We start from the raw sequence: 20,609 nt of genomic DNA on the forward strand, positions 1-20,609 counted from the left end.
AGGAAGGAAGGAAGGAAGGAAGGAAGGAAGGAAGGAAGGAAGGAAGGGAGGGAAAGGAGGGAAGGAGGAGAGAATCTAGCAACAATGCCCCTGGTCAGCAGATCTTCTTTTCTCAGGGTGGTGACAGAAGGCAGATTAGGAAAGGGGTGGGGAAAGAGGAGCGAGAAGAGGTGGGGAAAGATGCGGGGAAGGGGAGGAGGATGTGAGCCTCAGTCTGAGAAATGAAAAAAAAGCAAGCCTTTCTGGTGGCACTCCACGCAGCCTCCCGAAGCACAGCGCACCCAGCTGTGGGCAAGGACCTAGACACCCTGGTGCTGAGTGGAGAGGCTGAAGTCCAGAAGAGCTAAAGAAGGACAAATAAAGCCATGGTGAGCTTATCAGCCTCAAAGATTTCCAGATGCTCAGATAGAACCCCTTGAGATTGCAAAGACAGGTGGCAAAGGACAAGAAACAACACACTTCATTTTTGGTTTTAACAAAGCCAATAATTAAAAATGCTGAGTCTAAAAGGTGCTTCTAGAATCTTTCTTCTCAGATGTGCTGATTTCTCTTCATTGATTTGTCTCTGGTGAGATTCTTGAAGAAGTACTATTTTGTTGAAATGAGCACTTTTGCAGGTGAACACTGGGGCTACCTGAGAGGTGATACACTTCAGAAAATATGGTTTTAAGGTGTGCAGAGAACTTGTGGTCTGGATTCTGCAAAGTGTATTTTTTTTTAATTGAAAAAGAAATGAACTGCTTTTCTTTATTGGTGTCTGGCTATCTAATACTTTTAAGTGTTTGAAGCATCGAACCATTGTAATCCAGTGTAAGATTTTAACATTTAAATCTCAGACCTCAATAGTTCATTAAGCATCAAAGAACACCTTGAAAATATACATATTAAGTATCAAATAGTTTCATCTAACAGCTCAGCAGAAAGGAAGTACAAAAAAATATTGAAATGTAGAAAAAAATCAGAGTAGTAATAATCAGCAACCTAAGGCTAAAACATGAAAAAGAAAAGAAACAACTCTGTATCAGTTTTGAAGCAAATTTAATGCTACTTTTTCATGCACATCTAAGAAACCTCTTCCTTCAGACAGGGTTAGTGAGCATATGTATTTTATTTTGAACTTTAAGAAAGTTGCAGCCACCTCCTCAAGGTGCTCTAAAAATTGTGATTTAAGAATATAAATCTAACTATAATTTTGTATTTTCTTTGCAGATATTTCCATGGAAATGTCAGAGTTCTCAGAGGGGCTCATGGAATATCTTCAAGTTGTGGGTCTGGACAGTGCTATGTTGTGGTACGTTATGGCATTTGTATATTGCTAAGCCCTTTTTAACTTACGCTTATTTTTCTTAAATATCCACTGGGTGCATGTAGTCACAGGGAAGAATATTAGATAGATAGTTGTTAGTTCTATCCTTTCTATGAACGTCCTTTTCTTCTGTTACTTTTAGTACTTCCCCCAGAAACCTTCTAAGCCTGCCACACCCTTGTTGCATGGTCCAGATCCTGATAATCCCACAAAAGTCTTAATTATGAAGAAATAAAGTCAATTAAGGAAAATCTGATGGGACCCTTACAATCCATACCAAATATTTAGCAGGGTACTTTTATTTTTTTAAAAAAGATTTTATTTTCAGGTACTCTCTATACCCAACATGTGACTTGAACTCACAAGCCCAAGATCAAGAGTCACATGCTCTTCCAACTCAGCCAGCCGGGTGCTCGATACTTTCTATTTTTTTTTCAATAATTTAGTGCATGTCAATGTTATTTCTACAATTAAAGTGTGCCTTTTATATATATTTTTTTTATTCTTCTCTCATTAGTGTGATAAGTTTTATGTCTGATTCTTGAAGACTCTCCAGCAGTTGTTTTGAACCTTGTTTCCCCTTCTTAAGTAAGTTAGTCCTTCTTACTCCCTGGCTTAGATTTTGAGCTCTGGCCAAGCAAATGTGCTTTTCTCTGCCCCTGACACATTCCTTATGCCATGTCTTCCTCATGTCACCTGCAAAGCTAGTGCTCTTTTCATTCAACAAGTGTTTTCCAAGTTCCTATAATGTGCCAGGCACTGTCCTAGGCACTGAGGATATAGCACTGAACCAAACAGTTTCTTCTCTCTTAGAACTTATATTCTGGTAGAATGTTCCTTCAAAACTCTGTTCCAAATGTTTATTTTATTACATTCCTTACTCATTAATCCTATCTGTTTCTCAGTTCTCTGTTCACTTCTGATATGTTTAATTGGATCAAGATTAATTATGTTTTCTTTGCATCTGTTATTCCTTGTTTGGAATCCTTAGGAGACTGTAAAAATTGGATCTATGTTTTCTTTGGTATTCCTCCATGGTTTTTGCCCTACATAGTGAAAACTCAATAAATATTGATGACCATGAAAACATTTACCGTAATGGTAGAACAGCATTTCACATAGATCATACCATGCTTAGACTGGCATATGATACCATGAGGTCATTGCATAATTATGTGTTTGTTTCGGTTTTGTCAAAGCCCTCCTATTTGAAGAGCCCGTATGATTATTAAACACCATCAGCTGAGTATCTTTGTGCACAGAACAAGATCTAAATCAATTTCATAATCCTGCAGCATTTGGTTTTGTAAACTATTCTTTTTTAAAAATATAGTTAGATATATAAGGCTTGAGCTATGTATTGAGGCTTTCCCAGAAGCAGCTCTTCCTGTGGTAAAAGATTACCTTTTTGATATGAAAGAGAATACTTAAAAGTATGTTGTTATTCCTGTCCTTATATTACTTCTCCCACAGAAACATAAATGTTGGCTTTTAGGAAATTATCCCAGTATAAAAAAGTGGGCAGTAAGTTTTAGGGATATATATTATACAGAAATAGAAAAAGAAATATGAATTTCTAAAATACATTGGTTAAATTTCACTTGGAAGAATTTTGAGGGAAAAAATGAGGTTATGAAATAAAATCTAGGAAGCTACCAAATTTGCTATGAGCAAAAAGTATTATATATTACTGTGAAAAGTGATCAGGACCCGAAGGTCTAGGTTCCACTCAAAATCTGCAAATGACTGATTCTGTGGTCTTGGTTTCGTCATCTTTAAGTGGCAAGCCCAGCCTGGATTACTTCTAGGTTCTTTTCAGTTGTAACTGAGAGTCTGCATAATTCACACTGATGTCTTTCAGATTTCCTTGCACGTCATGGAACCAATGGCTGGACTTACCACTATTCTGAAAAATCTATGAACTGGGCGAGGGCTAGAAGGTACTGCCAAGAAAATTACACAGATTTAGTTGCCATACAAAACAAGGGGGAAATTGAGTACCTGGAGAGGACACTTCCCCTCAGCAAAACTTACTACTGGATAGGAATCCGGAAAGTAGGAGGAATATGGACTTGGGTGGGAACCAACAAGTCTCTTACAAAAGAAGCGGAGAACTGGGGAGATGGAGAGCCTAATAACAAGAAGTCCAAAGAGGACTGTGTGGAGATCTACATCAAGAGGATCAAAGACGCAGGAAAGTGGAATGATGACTCCTGCTACAAACAAAAGAGAGCCCTCTGTTACACAGGTAGGGAGTGGCCAAAGTGGAGAGAATGATGGGACTCATCCCAGGAGGATGATAGGGAAGAAAGTAGTTTCTAGTACATTCTAAAATAAATCCAGTCCTCCAAAAAAATAAAAATAAAATCATGTCACTTCTGTGCATTTTTGGCATGTGAGGCTGCTCCTAACACCCCAAAACTATACCTCTAAATCAATTTACATCAATATGTAAGTGTATGTGAGAAGTAAGGCAGGGAAGTAGAAGCAGAGAGATGGGTCTGGCCAGGAGCTCAGGCTCACATGATGCCTGTTTCCTCACTGTAAGGTAGGGGGATTTATGCTCATGTTTCCTCTTTGGCTTAATCTTACATAATTCTATAAAATGAAATATTGCCATGTTTCATTATCTGTGGAGGTTGGAAACTTCTGTTTTCAGTTCCAAAACAGTGTTTTTCCAAGTCATATTTCAACAATGAAACATAGTTAATTTGATCTCTTGTAAATTGGGCTCTCTACTGATTTAACAAGTTCAGACTTAATCTTTCTCTAGTATTTTCTATAAAGGAAGGGATTGTCAAGCATATTGCAGAAATGGTTGGGGTTGGGTCATCATTTAACCTACTTATAACATTTAAAACAAAGTATTCCAAGAGTTTCAAAGTATGTCACTAAGTTTCTCTGAAGTGTTATAGAGTATTGGCCTTGGTAAATTCATCCTATGTATATGTCTGTGGCTATATGGCCAGTATATTACATAAATAAAAAATTCTAGCATATGGTTTTATTGCCAAAAAAAGCTATGAATGTACAAATAAACCTTTCTGTTAATTAAATAGTCGCAGCCAGAAAGCTATCTATACCTGAAGAAATGATTATGAGTACTAAGAAGTAATCATGTTAAAATCATTTATTTCTGACCCTCCCTTAAAGCTTCTTGTCAGCCCTGGTCATGTGGCAACCATGGAGAATGTGTGGAAACCATCAATAATTACACCTGCAACTGTGATGTGGGCTACTATGGACCCCAGTGTCAATTTGGTAAGCCCCCATCCTGACTTGTTTCTTCCTATATATAGTTTAGGGGTTCTTGTAACTTGTGGAGGTTGACTGGGACAAAATGATACCTGCTATTCCAAGAAATGGAGAAGTTTTGATCAGAAGGATATGCTTGCACAATGTTGTTATGTTTTCTGAAAGATTTCACAAGTCAGCATGAAGTTTCAAATCACTTCTTAGCACGTCTTTTTGAGTTTCACAAAGAAGGCAGCTTGGTAGATTCCTGTTGTTAGGGAACTCATAATCTAGCCAACTTGTTGGATTCGTTAGAAGTCTAAAGCTTGAAAGAAACATTGCCATTTATTGTTAGGAGGGTGAGTTAACCATTAGGTAATCTTGCTCTTTTATGTAATCCTCAAAGTTATGACAGGGCAAGGCTGAAAAGAAAAGTTCACATAATGATACAAAATACAGGTCAGAGAAATATAGTAATAAATCCAACACATTTATTTGAGCTAGGTATTTGGGGGGATACAAAAACAAATCTATTATAGATTCTGCCCATAAAGGATTTGCAATTAGCTAGTGGAAATTATGTATGCTCATAATTTAGTTTGATGGAAAGCAAGGTAAGCTGGAGTTAACTGCCTAATGAAAGAATCTGGCCTTTATTTGACAATGGGAGGCCACTTAGTATCTTAAGACCTGCATTTGGGGCAATATTCCTAGAAGCAATGCATAAGATGGATTGAGGAACAAAAAGAGAAGATGGAGAGAATCAGTGGGAGTCTACTGAAATTATTGACAGATATGATGGTAGAAAACAGAAAGGAAAGAGTACATAGACTCAAAGTCAAGGAGTCTTTGACCCAGTCAACTCACTACCAAAAGAAACATCAAATCCTTTGATTGACATTGATTAAGTTTCAAAATTATGGTTGAAAAAAAAATTATGGTTGAAGTATCTGGTGCATAGGATAGAAAATTATAAGAAGAGAACAGCAATGTTTGTAAAGGATAAAGAATTAAAGCTAAAATAAATTTAAATGTCAACCAACTGGAATAGGTCTAACTCATTTCATTCAATTCCTACCCAATACTTTCACTCCACTGCTGAAGTTTATTTTTTATTATTTATTTATTTATCCTTAATATTTTCATATTTTATTTTTTAATTGTTATGTCATTGGCATAACCATTTCACTCCCTTTTGAACATTTTATTCTTTTTTTTTTTTGCCTCCGCTTCCATTTTATCATTCTTTTCTGGTCTTCTTTCTACCTATAATCATTTCTCCTTGGGTTTCTTCATGGGCACTTATCCAAGCCCATACACTATTGTTATTTCTCATTTTCTTCTATCTTTTGTCCAGGGACTCTACATGACCCCGCTTTGATCAAACTTACCAACTTCTGTGGACTCACAGATTCATGTGAGCTTTGGACTGACAAATCTTTGTCCAGCCCTGAATAATTCCAAATATGCTAAGTATATCTTTTGTAATGCCCCAAAGATTGTAAAATCAATTGTCCCAGCCAACTTGCCTTTTTGTATTTCTATTTCAGTATGAGGCACCCCCATTTACATGGGTACTCTGATATGAAACTCTTCCACCTCCCCTTTTATGCAAAGTAACACACTGTTCATTTTTATAACTTACTGTTTCTCTAATTTTCCTCCTACTTGTCAATTCTGCTACTACTGCCCTCATTCCTCCTAGATTATTGCTTTAGTTTCTTGCTAAGTTCCACAAGGTTAAATTAGCTCCCCTTAAAAATACTATTCATACTATAGGCAGGCTGATTAATCAAAAACAAACAAACATCACACATATATCTACCCTTTAATTTCTAACTATCATTTGTCCTACAGGATGAAATCTGAACTCCTCAAGCTTAGAGAAATGCTTAATACATAGTAGGTACTCAAAAAATAATTGAAAAAAAGATAACAGCATTTAACCTTAGCTCCTACCTTTCTTTCTAATCTCATCTCCCATCAGCTCCTGCCTCCTCTTTCCTTCTAGGAACATTAAAATGCTTGTAGTTCTCCACACTTTTCATGCATGCTTTGTATCTCATTGACTTGCTCGTGGCTTTATCCCTCATTTTTGCACATGGCTAACACACCTGTTCATCTTTAAGACATAGTTCAGGGACCAATTTTCTTCAGAAAGCTTTCTTTGGACCCTAAGACAAGCTAAGTCTCTAAATTCCATGTCCCAATAGCTGCACATATTTCTCTCTTGTTTATCCCACATTTGTTGAAGTCATCCATGTACTTGTCTGTATCCCCTGGTAAACTGACAGCTGCTTGAGATCAGTATTATTTACCATTTCATATATCAGATTGAGACTATGCCTGGATATATTAGGCACTTACTTGCAGGCATGAGTTGAACTGGAGAACGTAATTTGGGCTTATACTGTATATGGAAAATATAAAAATTTTCTAGTTCTTCAAGTCCATTCTTCATTGAAATCTCAAAACTAAGGTCATAATGATGGCTCAAATTTGATAATCAATAGGACACAAGAGTTGAAATAGTTGTTCAAATGGCATGGCAGGGCCTAAAAATATGAAGAATGATTTCCAAGGCTCAATTTGATCTACTATGATACCACAAGTCAGAGCAGGGAAATAGTTTCTGGAGGGGACTGAAGGTAGGAGCTAGAGAGGGTGGAGACAGAATCAAGGCTGAGATGTTTCCTAAAGCTTTCCCACTCTTTTTCCACACCTCCTGCTCCCAGCACTCTAATATACCTAGGAGCTCTGATGTGAGTTATTTCCAAATTGAGCTGGTCATTCCCATGTGAACCTATGTAGGTTTAAACATTCTCTCCACAGATAATGCCAACAATAATAAAAAGACTAGCTAGTGTTTAATTAGGACTTCCTATGAGCCAGGTTCTCTCTTTTTTTTATTATGTTATGTTAATCACCATACATTACATCATTAGTTTTTGATGTAGTGTTCCATGATTCATTGTTTGCATATAACACCCAGTGCTCCATGCAGAACGTGCCCTCTTTAATACCCATCACCAGGCTAACCCATTCCCCCACCCCCCTCCCCTCTAGAACCCTCAGTTTGTTTTTCAGAGTCCATAGTCTCTCATGGTTCGTCTCCCCCTCCAATTTCCCCCCCTTTATTCTTCCCCTCCTGCTATCTTCTTCTTTTTTTTTTTTTTAACATATAATGTATTATTTGTTTCAGAGGTACAGATCTGTGATTCAACAGTCTTGCACAATTCACAGCGCTCATCATAGCACATACCCTCCCCAATGTCTATCACCCAGGCACCCCATCCCTCCCACCTCCCACCACTCCAGCAACCCTCACTTTGTTTCCTGAGATTAAGAATTCCTCATATCAGTGAGGTCGTATGATACATGTCTTTCTCTCATTGACTTATTTCACTCAGCATAACACCCTCCAGTTCCAACCACGTCATTGCAAATGGCAAGATTTCATTCCTTTTGATGGCTGCATAATATTCCATTATATATATACACCACATCTTCTTTATCCATTCATCTGTTGATGGATATCTTGAGTCAGGTTCTCTTTTAAGCCCTTGACTTACATTAGATCATTTAATTCCCATACCAACTCTAGGAAGTTAACACAGTCATCATGATTCCTATTTCTTTCTTTTTTTTTTTTTTAAGATTTTATTTATTTATTTGAGAGAGCGAGCGAGAGAGAGCATGAGGAGTGGGGAGAGGCAGAGGGAGAAGGAGAAGCAGACTCTCCACTGAGCAGGGAGCCCGATGCGGGATTCAATCCCAGGAACCTGGAATCATGACCAGAGCCGAAGGCTGAGGTCATGAGATCCGACTGAGCCACCCAGGCTTCCATGATTCCTCTTTCATAGATGAAGAGACTGAAGCTGGAAGGGTTAATTTACCTTGTGCCAAGGCAGAGCTGGGATTTAAACCCAGACATCAGGTCCTCTTCACACTAGCCAATGCTGTTTCTTTTGTTACTGCAGTGATTCAGTGTGAGCCTTTGGAAGCCCCTGATTTGGGGAGCATGGACTGTAGTCACCCCTTGGGGAACTTTAGCTTTATTTCCACATGCACCTTCAACTGCTCTGAGGGAACAGACCTCATTGGGATTGAGGAAACCACTTGTGGACCTTTTGGAAACTGGTCATCTCAAGAACCAACCTGTGAAAGTGAGTAACTCTTCAGACTAGAGGTTTTGTCATGGCCGCCTTGGGTTTACAAACTGAGAAAATGCAGTAGAGACTTGCTAAGAAGTCTCTGTCCTCTTTGGAACATAGTTTAATCTAACTTAGATCACACTGTGATGTTTTTTAAAGGGATTGTTGTTGCTCAAATCAAAAAGAAAAACCACAAACAAAAAACAACCAAATATCTCTGAAACCATCTCACAATATGTACATACATGGTGTGATTATACTGTAATTTTTAGTTTTCTCATTGTCTTGGCAAAAATAGTCTTGCTGAACCTCAGTTAAATGTTGGTTGTTCTGTCCTCTCAATAACCCTTTTTATGTGGCATCTTACTGAACACCAACGAATTTCCTTCCCAGGGGGTTGAGGGTTTTGGTGTTCTTTTTTTTTTTTAAATGGGCTCCACACCCAGTGTACCCAACATAGGGCTTGAATTCACAATCCTGACTGAGATCAAGACATGAGCTGAGATTAAGAGTCAGACACTTAACCACCTGAGCCACCCAGGAGCCCCAATAGAAGGTTTTTTTGATTGTTTTATTTGGTTTATTCTTAAAATCATTTTTACTTTTCCTCCTCTGTGAATTCTCAGGGGAATAACAACCACTGTGAAAAACAAACACATAGTCTCTTGATCTTTTTTTTTTTTTTCATTTGAAATGTGGTGGGTTTTTCTTTTTAACTGTCAAGAAGACTACCCCTATATGGAGAAAACTGGCCGCATCTGTACCTGTGAAGTTTTGGTTACATTTTCTACATTTATGCATCTGAATCACTAATTTTAAGTGGTTTAATTCTCATAAAATTATCAAAATCATATTTAAATCATAGAACTAAGTTGCCCAACAAGTTGATGAATTTACAAAAGTTGAGTGACCTGCTTCAGAGAATGAGGGTGTTTTTCAACACTGCTTGTCAAGTGAAAGGGTGGGAATTCTCTGCATTCACTGAGCATATTCCATGAGAGCTCTTGAGGCCAAGGCCATGTAGCATGGCACACTTTCAGCTGGAGAGTTACCAAGACTGGGGCAACAACCTAGAGGAGCCAACTCTACCCTCTGCTCCCCTCCTTATCACCTCCCAAGGGTGGTCAGTGCTCCTGGCTTCCCCTCTGACTCACCATTCTCCATTATTCTCAAGAAAATAAAGTCTGGAAGCAGCATTATCAGAACTAATTTTTAGAGATTATAAATGTCTAGATTCAATCAGGTGGTTCTACAGTTGAGTCAAGCAACTTTGGCTAAAAACCTTTGGTCAAGGGAGGGTCCCTGCTCAGAAATACTGCTTTTTTCTTTTTCATTGAAGTGATTCAATGTGAGCCTTTGGAGGCCCCTGATTTGGGGACCATGGACTGTAGTCACCCCTTGGGGAACTTCAGCTTTACCTCCATGTGCACCTTCAACTGCTCAGAAGAAACGGAGTTAATCGGGGAGAGGAAAACTATTTGTGGATCATCTGGAATCTGGTCAAGCCCTAGTCCAAAATGTCGAAGTGAGTAAATGTGCCCTGATATACTGAAGATTTAAGAATGGAATTGGTAGATGGGGAGATAATAGGGAAAGATATATTAAACTTTTAAATTTCATTTTGCTAAATGTGTATGGCCTAAAGATAAATTTGTACACATTAATCTACTGTAAAATCCTGGGCTGTTCTATGTCTTCCTTCAATGGCAACCATTTCTTTCTTCAGCTGATTTTCAACTCCTATCTTAACTCTTAACATCTAAAGGCACTGTCTCTGACTTATTTCTTATTCATTCTTCTATTCTACTACTATCTTGCTTCCGTTAGTCCAGTAAAATGTCCCGACAAAGGTCACCAGTGACCACCTAATTCCCAAAATAGTGGATATTTCTCCATTATCACTAAGCTGATGCCTCCTTAATCTGTGTATGAGAAGGACTCTGTCTTCCTCATTTCCATGGACTCTCCACTTGACACGGTGCCCATGCTAAATCAGGTAAATAAATAAGTTGTCCTCTGTTTGGATCATCTGGGAACTTGAGCTTTTTTGCTATTATATATTTGGGTGTGAGAGTGGAAGCACCTTGAAAGAATTCATCAAAGTAACACCAAGAATAAGGGACACAAACCCTGTACTAATATGCAAAAGTACATTTGTTTAATTCATGGTATTGGAACGTAGACTTTTTTCATATGGGTAGTTTTTCTTTTTTTTTTTTTTTAATTTTTTTTTCATATGGGTAGTTTTTCAACAAAAGCTCCCAAATGAACTTAGTTCACTCTTTCAAGAGGATATAGGTGTATCCATCTACTTATTTGTGAAGGAAGTAGAAATATGTGGTAGGACCACATCATTTAAAAGACAGTTTAATGTAGGTCCTTGGATGCAAACAACAAGTGCATATGCTTGCACAGCTGTTTCAAAGTAAAAGCACTAATAATTTCCTTTGATTGATATGTTACCTGGTTCAGATCACTGGCTTTTATTTTTCTTGAAGTCTTATTAGACATGTTAGGTCTTCTCAGTGTCGTAGAATCCCAACTATTGAACAAAGCCGTGGAAATAAATACAATGATGACCACTTTTTGCCAAGATTTTTAGGTACTTCTTCTGGGAGTTCCATGAATTGCAAATCTGGAGACTAAGAATTTATAGGCATTGGGCTAGAAAAGTTTGTCCTGTCTCTGCTTCTGCTGTAGGCTCATCATGGTCTTTCCCATGCTAGTTTCATCATCTATCAAAGGGCATCAAATGGGCTATTACTGGGAGACATGGGGAGGAACAAAGCCTAATGTCACGAGATGGCACTAAGTACATAGTGCTGTGGCCTCGTGCTCTGTTCCTTACTGATCTCTCTTTCAGAAGTGGACAGGAGTTTCTCAATGATCAAGAAGGGCGACTATAACCCTGTCTTCATTCCAGTGGCAGTCATGGTTACTGCTTTTGCTGGGCTGGCATTTATCATTTGGCTGGCGAGAAGATTAAAGAAAGGTATGTGAGTTTGCCTTCATATGAAAGTAATACAATTCAAAATGGAAAAAATATAGAAACACACAGGAAATTAAGTATGATCAGTTCAACCAAAGCAAGATACCAAGCTCTGTGTTCTATAGATATCATCCCTGAGGATGTGTGAAACAGCCCATGCATACTTCCATTAAAACAAGTTGGCCGATTTGTGATTTTCATCTGACAAACCTTTTAAAAATGCCTACTGTCTTCAAGGCACCATGCTAGGGTGATAATAGACAAATGAGATATTTTAATGGTTCTTTGCTCTTCTTTAATTCTGAAAAAAAAAGGACGTATAATCTCTGTCCTCTAAGAGCCTAAATGCCTTTGATCTCAATGCTACAATTCCACTAGAAAAGGAATCTAATGTCCAATAAGGTTTTTAAGGCACTGTTCCCCAAAACCTGAGTCACATATCTGTCTGACTTCTTACGTGTGGGAATTGCATTGTCTCTGGAAAAAAAATCCTCACGTTTTCCCCCCTGTGTCTATTCACTAAGGTCACAGTTCTAACCAAATGCACTGCATTTGCCTCCCCTCCACTCTGGCCTGGAGAAGAAAAGGGAATAAGGAGGGCTGTTTGAGAAGCCAATAGCTACTGCCTGGCACAATACATGGGACACCACCAGGGAAAAACAACAGCATCACTCCCCTCACCTCCCTCCTGAGTATGTCCAAACCTTAAAGTGGGACCGACTTGCTGGTTATAGGCCCACTGTCTGTGGCAGACCCTGAGTATGCACTGCCACATTTGGCCAAACTCACCTGGCAGAAACGTTTAAGACTAGGAAATTCATGGACATTAGCAGCTTTTGAGATATCACTGCCTTAAGTTCAGAGGCCATCAGTGATCTCAAAATAACTGCTAACCAACTGTTTGGTGTTGCCTTTCTATGGAGTCAGTTGATTGCCATTTTAATTTTACTTCCATCAGTTAATTAGTATGTATTCTGTTCAGTGAGTATGGTCTATAAAGGCTGCCTCTCACCCATCCTCACTGCCAGTTGCAGGAATGTTATCTACCAATCCCTAGCGGTCTTCTACTGTGATCTGATCTTTCATTCCAAATATAAGAATGATACTAGATTATTTTTATAACCAACCCAGAAAGATGATGGAAGGGGGCACCGTTGATGTGCAAGAGCTTCCTTCATGTCAAGTGAGGGCCCTGATCCGCTCATGTGTCTCTGCTCCTGTTCTTGGAAATTCTGCTAAGACTGGATCCCATCATCTTACAGTACAATATGAAGAACTCAAGTATTACTCTAAGGCACAGGAAGAATGAGATTTTTTTTCTCCCGCCATTGATTATCCTTTCCATTGAGACTTCAAAGCCTGACCCCAATTGTCTTTTTTTCCCTCCTACCTTGGATGATGGTGACAGAACTGAGGGGTAGAGATTGCAGTGGACCATTACACACCACCCTCTGGGAGACGGGGCTGTTCTCTAAATAACCTTTAAGGATTTGGGGGCTGGGAGTCATCTTAATAAGTAGGATATCCCCAAATTCCAAAGTCTTTTAATAACTGTTAGAATCTAAAGACTAGAATGAAGTCACTTGTATTCAGTGGCAGGGTGTGGGGTGCAGGGCGGGGGTTAGCTGGCGAAGGTGGCTCAGCAGGGGTGAGAAAAGCAGTGGGGTTGTTTTTAAAATTTTTTTACCCTGGAGTCATTTCTGTACAAGATCTCAAACTGATAACCTGAAAACTACATGCCCCTGCTGTGGGAATAAGTGTGGGGCAAACAGGAAACAGATAACGGGCAGTTGGGCTAGATAAATGTATGCCAACAAAAAGAACAGAAGCCCTGGGAGATCACTGACTCTGTAGGAGAGTCAGGGTATCTTTAATGTAACATTTTAATAGCCTTCATTTGTGGAACATCTTCTGATATTTCCAACTTTCAAGTGACTTTATCTTCCAAAGATTGTAGTTGTAAGTTAGTTCTTTGCAACAAGAATGTTTTTCCTATAGAAACGGTGTTAGGAATGATGGTTAAGTTCCCAGGTTAACCCCCCAGAGCTTTTCTAACAGTGTAGCTGACACATTTACAAGAAAAAAAAGTTAAAAGCAATAAATCTGCATGTGTATAGTAGTTATCAACTCTGAGGAATTCATATGTGTTTTGGGTTCAGCAAGCTGGAAAAAGAGGACAGGTGAATATTTAGGACATAGTAGCCAGTGAAATGACTAGATTCTTGACTCCTGTCCTGTCCTTGGATGGATCTTCTGAACCTGCAGTTTGATACCTGCCCTAGTTGTCTTGATATCCGGGCTTTTGCTCCGTTCTTCTGGAAAAGACATAAATGCAAGCTCCAGAAATGCATGCCCGTCTGTATGGGCTTGTCTAGAAACACTTTTCCCCCTCGATAACCATTCTCTGATTAGTCATTATCATTGGCCCTGTTTGATAAATAAGGAAACTGAGGCAGGGATTTTAGGTCAAATGTCTCAAATCCCATATCAACAGGGGCCAGAATCAGAGAGCAGACTCCCATCCACACATGCCCCTTAACACCAGTGGTCTTCAGATTAATGAAGCTCTTGGTTGGAAGACTTATTCCCCACCTGAACCAACCCACAAGGTTAGAACAAGACATGAAACTGAACATATGCCCCTTAGTTCCTTTTATTCAAAAAGAACTCTCTCAGTAGTAACAGATTCTTGCTCATGTATTGTTATGTGTGTCATTGTTCCTAAAAGGAAAACATATTTATATGAAGATAAACAAACAGAACCTGAAGTTAATTAAGATTTAATTCTCTTTGCTCAAATGCAAACAGCCAATGTCATCAGCAGGCTGAATTTTGGAGGAAATGTGTAAAAGAGTAAATTCTAACATTTTAAAGGTTTAAAACAATATCTGAGGCTGTGTATGTGGTAGGCCCTGACCTAAGCAGTTTGAATACGTTTTATTTTACCAACTCAGTGAAGAATCATGCTCCTTTCACAGATGAAGGAACTGTGGCTTGAGAGGCTAAGCAGCTATTCAGAGACACACCACAGTTGATAAAACAGGATTTGCACTCAGACTGGATGATTCTAGAGCTCCAGTTTATAGCCACTGAAACACAGTGCTTCCCAGTGATTTTTTTTTTTCAAAAAGCTTTTTTTTTGCTTTTATTTCCTCTGGAGTCCAACTCTGCAGTTCTTTCATTAATCTATTTATTTATACTCTTTTCTTTTTCAGAAATAATGTAAGATGGTTTATGAAATGTATTCAACATAGTAAGTTAAAATTAGTTTAAAAGTAGGTAAGGAAAGGAAGGCCAAAATTTAGGGCATAAAAAGAAGTTGGAGCAAGAGGTGAAGTTAGTACACAAAAATGTGTGTCACGCTTGATAGAAAAGGGTCTCAGCTCTGGCTCTGTTTCCTGGCAGCCAGTCAAAGAAGGGAGCGTAAATAGTTATGATATTTACTGTGTTTGTAAGATAAAAACACATCAGTTACTCAGATGAATGAGTAATTCCTGCCACCAAGACCCGAGTAAAATTTCTTTGTGGATTCTCACAGACAAGGTGGTGTGAGACGTAATGACACATATTCTTACAGTATTAGTAGCCAAGTCTCTTAGGGAAGAATCTGCAGGTGGGCTGAGATGGCGGGTGGGAAGAGGTAAACACGTGTATGGGCATAGCGGGACTGACCATCAGGCAATTCGGGCTAGACTTCTGTCTCTATGATCGGCATAAAGGATGAAATGGAATGCAGAAGCATCTGTATCAATGGGTCTATTATGTATGAATATATACCACTGTTTGAATTAGCACATTAAGCCAGCATCTCAAATCCCCTTACACACAGCTGGGGTCCACCAACAAATACACAATACACCTCAAAAGCCAATTTTGGGAGTAGGACTCAGCCTTCTCTCTTACAATTGGACTTGTCTACTTTCACTGATGCCATTTTTCCTATTTCTTCTATTTTTAGGTAAAGAGTCCCAGAAAAGGTAAGTTTCATCAGTGAGAAGTTTCTACATCTGTTGATCTTTTCTCTACCTTCCTTGAGACACTTCCTGTTATAGCTAGACATGTTAACTCCTTAGTAACTATTTACATGAGGTCTCATTCAAATGAAGTTTCCATATAAAGTGATAATCCACCAGCCTCCTCTAAAAGCTGTGCTTTTGGCTTTTTTGTGTGTGGGTGGTTTTGTTTTAGTGCCAGGGGATTAGAATGATTGATTGAATGAATGGATGAATGAATGAACAAATAATGCCCTATTAAGAAAGGACAGTTATGTGAAGGGAGCTCTTTCTGATTATCCCTGAATTTTCTATAAGGATTGGAAGCATGATGATTTCTCTTCTTGTCCTAGAGGAATATAAGGGCAATACCAAATACAGTTTTCGGGAAACATTCAATTCATCAAGCATTTATTGAGAAACTAATAAATCCCAGGCCCTAAGAAGGTATAATTCTGGACCCCAGGCCTTCAGTGCCTAGTATAAGAATGTAAATGACTACTGCTCTGATAAGCATTGACCTTCAGAAACGTGAAAGAGGTAGGGAACATGAATTCTGCCTGTGGCTTCCGCAATGAGGCAATTTTTTTTTAGCTTGGTCTTGAACCTCAGATTTTTTCAGCTGGAGAAACACAGACTGAGAAGCAATGCAGGCATATGTAAATACACGGTTCAGTTGGCAGAATTGAACATGGCAAAACATTTCTCAGTTTCAGGGGTTCAGTGACTTGCTTAGAGATTTTGGGAAGGAGAGTGTAAGTAGGAAGAACTATGAAAGTGAGACTTTGGTGACATACTGAGGGCCCAGTTAGAAAACTGAGCTCGTTTTAAAATGCTGGAAGAAGCAGGATGGTCCCTGAAGATGTTGGTTGCTTGTTCAGGCAACCATGCTACCAACCACAAATTGTTATGAAGAAGTTCTTACTAGTTCAGTGAACTGTAGCTTTGAGTGCAAAAGAGAAACCATGAGCCTCAACTATAGGGAACAAACTGAGGGTTGCTGGTGGGGAGATGGGTGGGGGGGATGGGGCGGGTGATGGGCATTAAGGAGGGCACGTGATGTAATGAGCACTGGGTGTTATATGCAACTGACGAATCACTGAATTCTACCCCAAAACTGATAATATCCTATATGTTAACTGAATTGAATTTAAATAAAATATTAAAAAAAGAGAAACTGGGGAGATATAAGGCAACATAAGCCAGATCATAGAGTAATTTATAAGCCATATTAAGGAACATGGACTTAATCCTCAGGTCTTTTCGGATAAAGCAGGTGAATGTCATGCTGAAATTTTCACCTTATGAGGATCATTCTGCAAACAGGGGAGTTGGGTGAGCCTGGAGGCAAATAACTGATTTGGAGGCATTTGAAGTTACTAGGTTAAAGCTGATGGTGCCTGTCTAGAGAAATAGCAGTGAGGTTGAGTTCATGAGGTAAGAGGTAAAATCAAGTGAATATGGTAATTAATTCGCTAAGTGGGAGAGAGAAGAATCAAAGAAGTCATTGTAATTTTGATGGGGAACTGGTGGATGGTTCCTGTCTATACTATACTATTTACTGAGAAGGGAACATAAAAGAATGAGAAGTTTTGGAGGTGGAGATCATAGGTTCAGTTTTGTCTGTGTTGAGCTTTAGGTGTCTGTGGCTCATCCACAGTTGATTGGTTCAGTCTGTTGCACAGGGGCCACCTTGGGGCAGGAGAGTGGATCTGGGGTTTCTCACATTCCAGGAGGTTAACCGCTCTTTTGGGAGCAGGTACAGTCATCTGGGAAGTGTGTGGAGTGGGAGAACAGAAGATGATGTGGGAGAGAGGGCAGGAACCTGGGTAAAATCCATATCAAACAGGGTGACAAGGGACGCCTGGGTGGCTCAGATGGTTAAGCGTCTGCCTTCAACTCTGGTCATGATTCCAGGGTCCTGGGATCGAGTCCCACGTCGGGCTCCTGGCTCAGCGGAGAGCCTGCTTCTCTCTCTCCCTCTGCCTCTCCCCCTGCTCATGCTCTCTCTCTCTGTATCCCTGTGCCTCAAATGAATAAATTAAAAAAAAAATCTTTAAAAAAACAAAACAAAACAAAAATGGGTTGACTGAGGAAAAGGAGAATGGGGAGAAGTTGCCAGAGAGGCAGAAGGAAGATGAGGAGAGTCTGGGTTATGAATGCCAAGGAAAGAAGGAAGTAGAAATTGTTTCAAGGGCTTCTGGGAGAGCCAGTGAGTTCTCACTGAACGTAACAAGGTTATCAGTGCAGAGACTGTTCTGTTTGAGGTCATGATGGAAGAAGTCTGATAGCCAGGTGTTTAAGGTTCAGTGGGGATGAGGAAGTAGAGGCAGAACACGTAAGCCATCTCTTTTTAAAAAGCTTGCCTAGGAGATGAGACAGGAACTGGATGACTGGATAAGAACATCAGGTCAGTGGAGGTTCTCATATTCTATTTTATTTTATTGCCCTATCTTCCATTCAATACTGTAGATGGGGACCTAGACCCTTCTCTGGGCTGGGCTCCCTATCTCTGTGGGCAGGAAATCCACAAGATGTAAAGATCTCTTTCATGCTCACACCCAGTGAGTGAAAGTATTTTCTGGCACAATCCACCCAGAGCTGTTTTCTCGTCACAGGAACCACCTGTTTTTTAATTGCCACTAGATGGAAGCAGATCAATTCAATTTTTAGGAGACCTTGGGGGACAGGAAGAGAGGCTGGCAGGAAGAGTATTAGCATTAAGTTCATTACCACACTCAGCTAATTGCCATATTAAGTTTAACGGCTCACTGATTTTTACAATGAATCAATCAATTATTGTTTATTGCATACTTTTGTGTTGGAACAATGCTAAGCTTGACTGAGACACCAAGAAAAGTAAGTCCTTGACCCTGACCTCAGGGAGATTATTATCTAGTTGAGCAGTGAAGACAAAAAAATAAAAAAAAATATTTTCAGAAAAATATAAGGCAGAGGATGGTAATAGACAATGAATTCTGTGTTAAAGGACTTTTTCAATACAGAAGAAGCTTGTTGATCACAGAAAATCTTATAAAGAAGGTGGACCCTGGGTTGGTTTTGAAGAATGGATGGGATTTAGGTGTATGAAGAGAAGCAGGGGAGACTACAGGGAAATGATTTAAACACGCTATGGTAGTGGGGCTGGGGCAGCGTGTTCGGGGGGCAGTGACTGGAACTGCCAGGAGTCCAGGGTGTAGAGGAGCTGTGAACAGAAGTTGGAAAGGAAGGCTGGCCCCATCAAGATAGGTCCTGAATGAGTCACCAGATGTTCTAGAAGGACTTAGCAAAGAAGCAGTATTTGCCCAGCTGCCTTGAGACACCTCTCATTTATTGACCAAAGTGACTTTAATTCATAGAATTATAAAATTTTAGGTCTTGAAGGGATCTTGATGGACATCATTTTCAAACTCTATAACTGAGCTAAAGAACTTTCCTATAGGCCCTGAGCTAGTGACATAGTTAAGATAATTGTAAACATTTATGAAACATTAATTCCATGCTGCACACTGCTCTGAGTGTTTTAGGTGTCTGAAATCATTCAATGTTGCCTACAAGCCTGTGGGGAAGAAGTACTATTAATACTCTCATTTTACAGGTGAAGGAACTGAGGTAAAGAGAAACAAAATATCTGGTCTGAGGTCACTGAATAAATGAAAAAGCTGAGATTTATACCCATCTGGATCCAAAGATCATGCTTCATCCTTATGCTTCTAGAACTCAGGACTCAGTGATTGAGCCCTAAGTCCCAGACACCCTCCTCTCCCAGTGATGCGATGATTTCTCCCCGAAACCATTTGTGATGGTACTGAGGAAGGGTGGGATGGAAGAAGTAGAGTGTGTTTCTAGAACAAGCCAAACATAAAATGAAAACCATCACACTAAATATTGGAGCATTTTTTTAAACCCCTGGCGCCAACCTGCATAGTCCTGTGTGCTCATCCTTGAAAGTTTTTCGCTGGTGAATGACCAACACCTAGGGCATTTGTGGTTTCAATTCTTGCCAGGTTATTTTCACTCTTCTGCAAATTGGTTCTGTTTACCACCTCATTTGGTTTCTAGTGTCTAAATTCTGCCTGGGTAAAAGCTACACCCAAGATACACAGGAAGATACGATGCCAACCTCAGTGGAGGGTATATGTGAAATTTTGTTTTCAGAAACATTTTTATCTCTGTATTGGCAAGCACATTTGCAGCTGCTGAACTGTGGTTTACCCTGGCAGTTCATCATGAGAGCAGAGTCTCAGAATCTGGTTCTCCCTTTGAAAGGTGCTATTAAGACATGCCATAATTGCCTCCCCGCTCCCTCCCCTCTCCCCCATCCCCTGCAAGAATGAGACAACTGTGTCACACACACACAAAAAGGTGTCATTTACTTCATGAAACTAGATTTGTAACCATTTCCTTAAATCATGTCCCACCAGAATCAGGCATTTAGAGTTACTACCATACCTTTCATAAGTTTTGATTTTTCTCTAATTTTTCTTTCTATTTGAGCATTGTCAACTTCTACTTTTCATTGACTGCCCACCACTTAAAGTCTATCTAAAATGCCCTTCATACTCATTGATCCTAAAACAGAGGTTGTGCCCCAGAAATGTCTCCAGGTGTGGTCCATGGACCAGCAGCATGAGCATCATCAAAGAGCTTGTGAGAAATGCAGAATCTCAGGCCCCACCCAGACCTACTAAATCAGTCTGCATTTTAACACCACCTCTGGGTGGCAAGTACCTGCAAGTGTGAGAAGCATTGCTTTAGGGTTTTCTTCTCATTCTTTTGCCTTAGTGAATGTCCTGTGTCTTGTCCAACCTATCTGAAAGGCATTTTCTTCACTCCTTTTCTGACGTTCAGTGAATATTTACCTTTACTAACACTGTTAAGTTTTGCAATTTTTAATCTCCTTATTTTAATTTATATTCTCCTGTTTTTCATTC

General features: G+C 39.5%; 1 protein-coding gene across 5 annotated transcripts in view; it reads left to right on the plus strand.

Annotated features, from left to right (window-relative positions):
• Window positions 1-178: 178 nt before the first annotated feature.
• Window positions 179-20,609, plus strand: part of SELL (selectin L) — a 48,838-nt gene continuing 28,407 nt past the window's right edge. Inside the window, exons 1-9 of one of the 5 annotated variants that reach the window (XM_035010860.1) lie at window positions 188-368; window positions 1,210-1,291; window positions 3,168-3,554; window positions 4,460-4,567; window positions 8,521-8,706; window positions 10,034-10,219; window positions 11,558-11,686; window positions 15,642-15,660; window positions 19,274-20,605. In XM_035010860.1, the coding sequence (XP_034866751.1) occupies window positions 366-368; window positions 1,210-1,291; window positions 3,168-3,554; window positions 4,460-4,567; window positions 8,521-8,706; window positions 10,034-10,219; window positions 11,558-11,686; window positions 15,642-15,660; window positions 19,274-19,277 (1,104 nt within the window). In that variant the 5' untranslated portion in view covers window positions 188-365 and the 3' untranslated portion in view covers window positions 19,278-20,605. Of the gene's footprint in view, window positions 369-1,209; window positions 1,292-3,167; window positions 3,555-4,459; window positions 4,568-8,520; window positions 8,707-10,033; window positions 10,220-11,557; window positions 11,687-15,641; window positions 15,661-19,273; window positions 20,606-20,609 lie in introns of those variants that run through there. The other 4 variants (XM_035010861.1, XM_035010862.1, XM_035010858.1 and 1 more) reach the window with 4 other exon arrangements.

The sequence above is a fragment of the Mirounga leonina genome, unplaced genomic scaffold, assembly GCF_011800145.1.
Source record: "Mirounga leonina isolate KUSES-001 unplaced genomic scaffold, KU_Mleo_1.0 Mir_154, whole genome shotgun sequence".
Lineage (NCBI taxonomy): Eukaryota > Metazoa > Chordata > Mammalia > Carnivora > Phocidae > Mirounga > Mirounga leonina.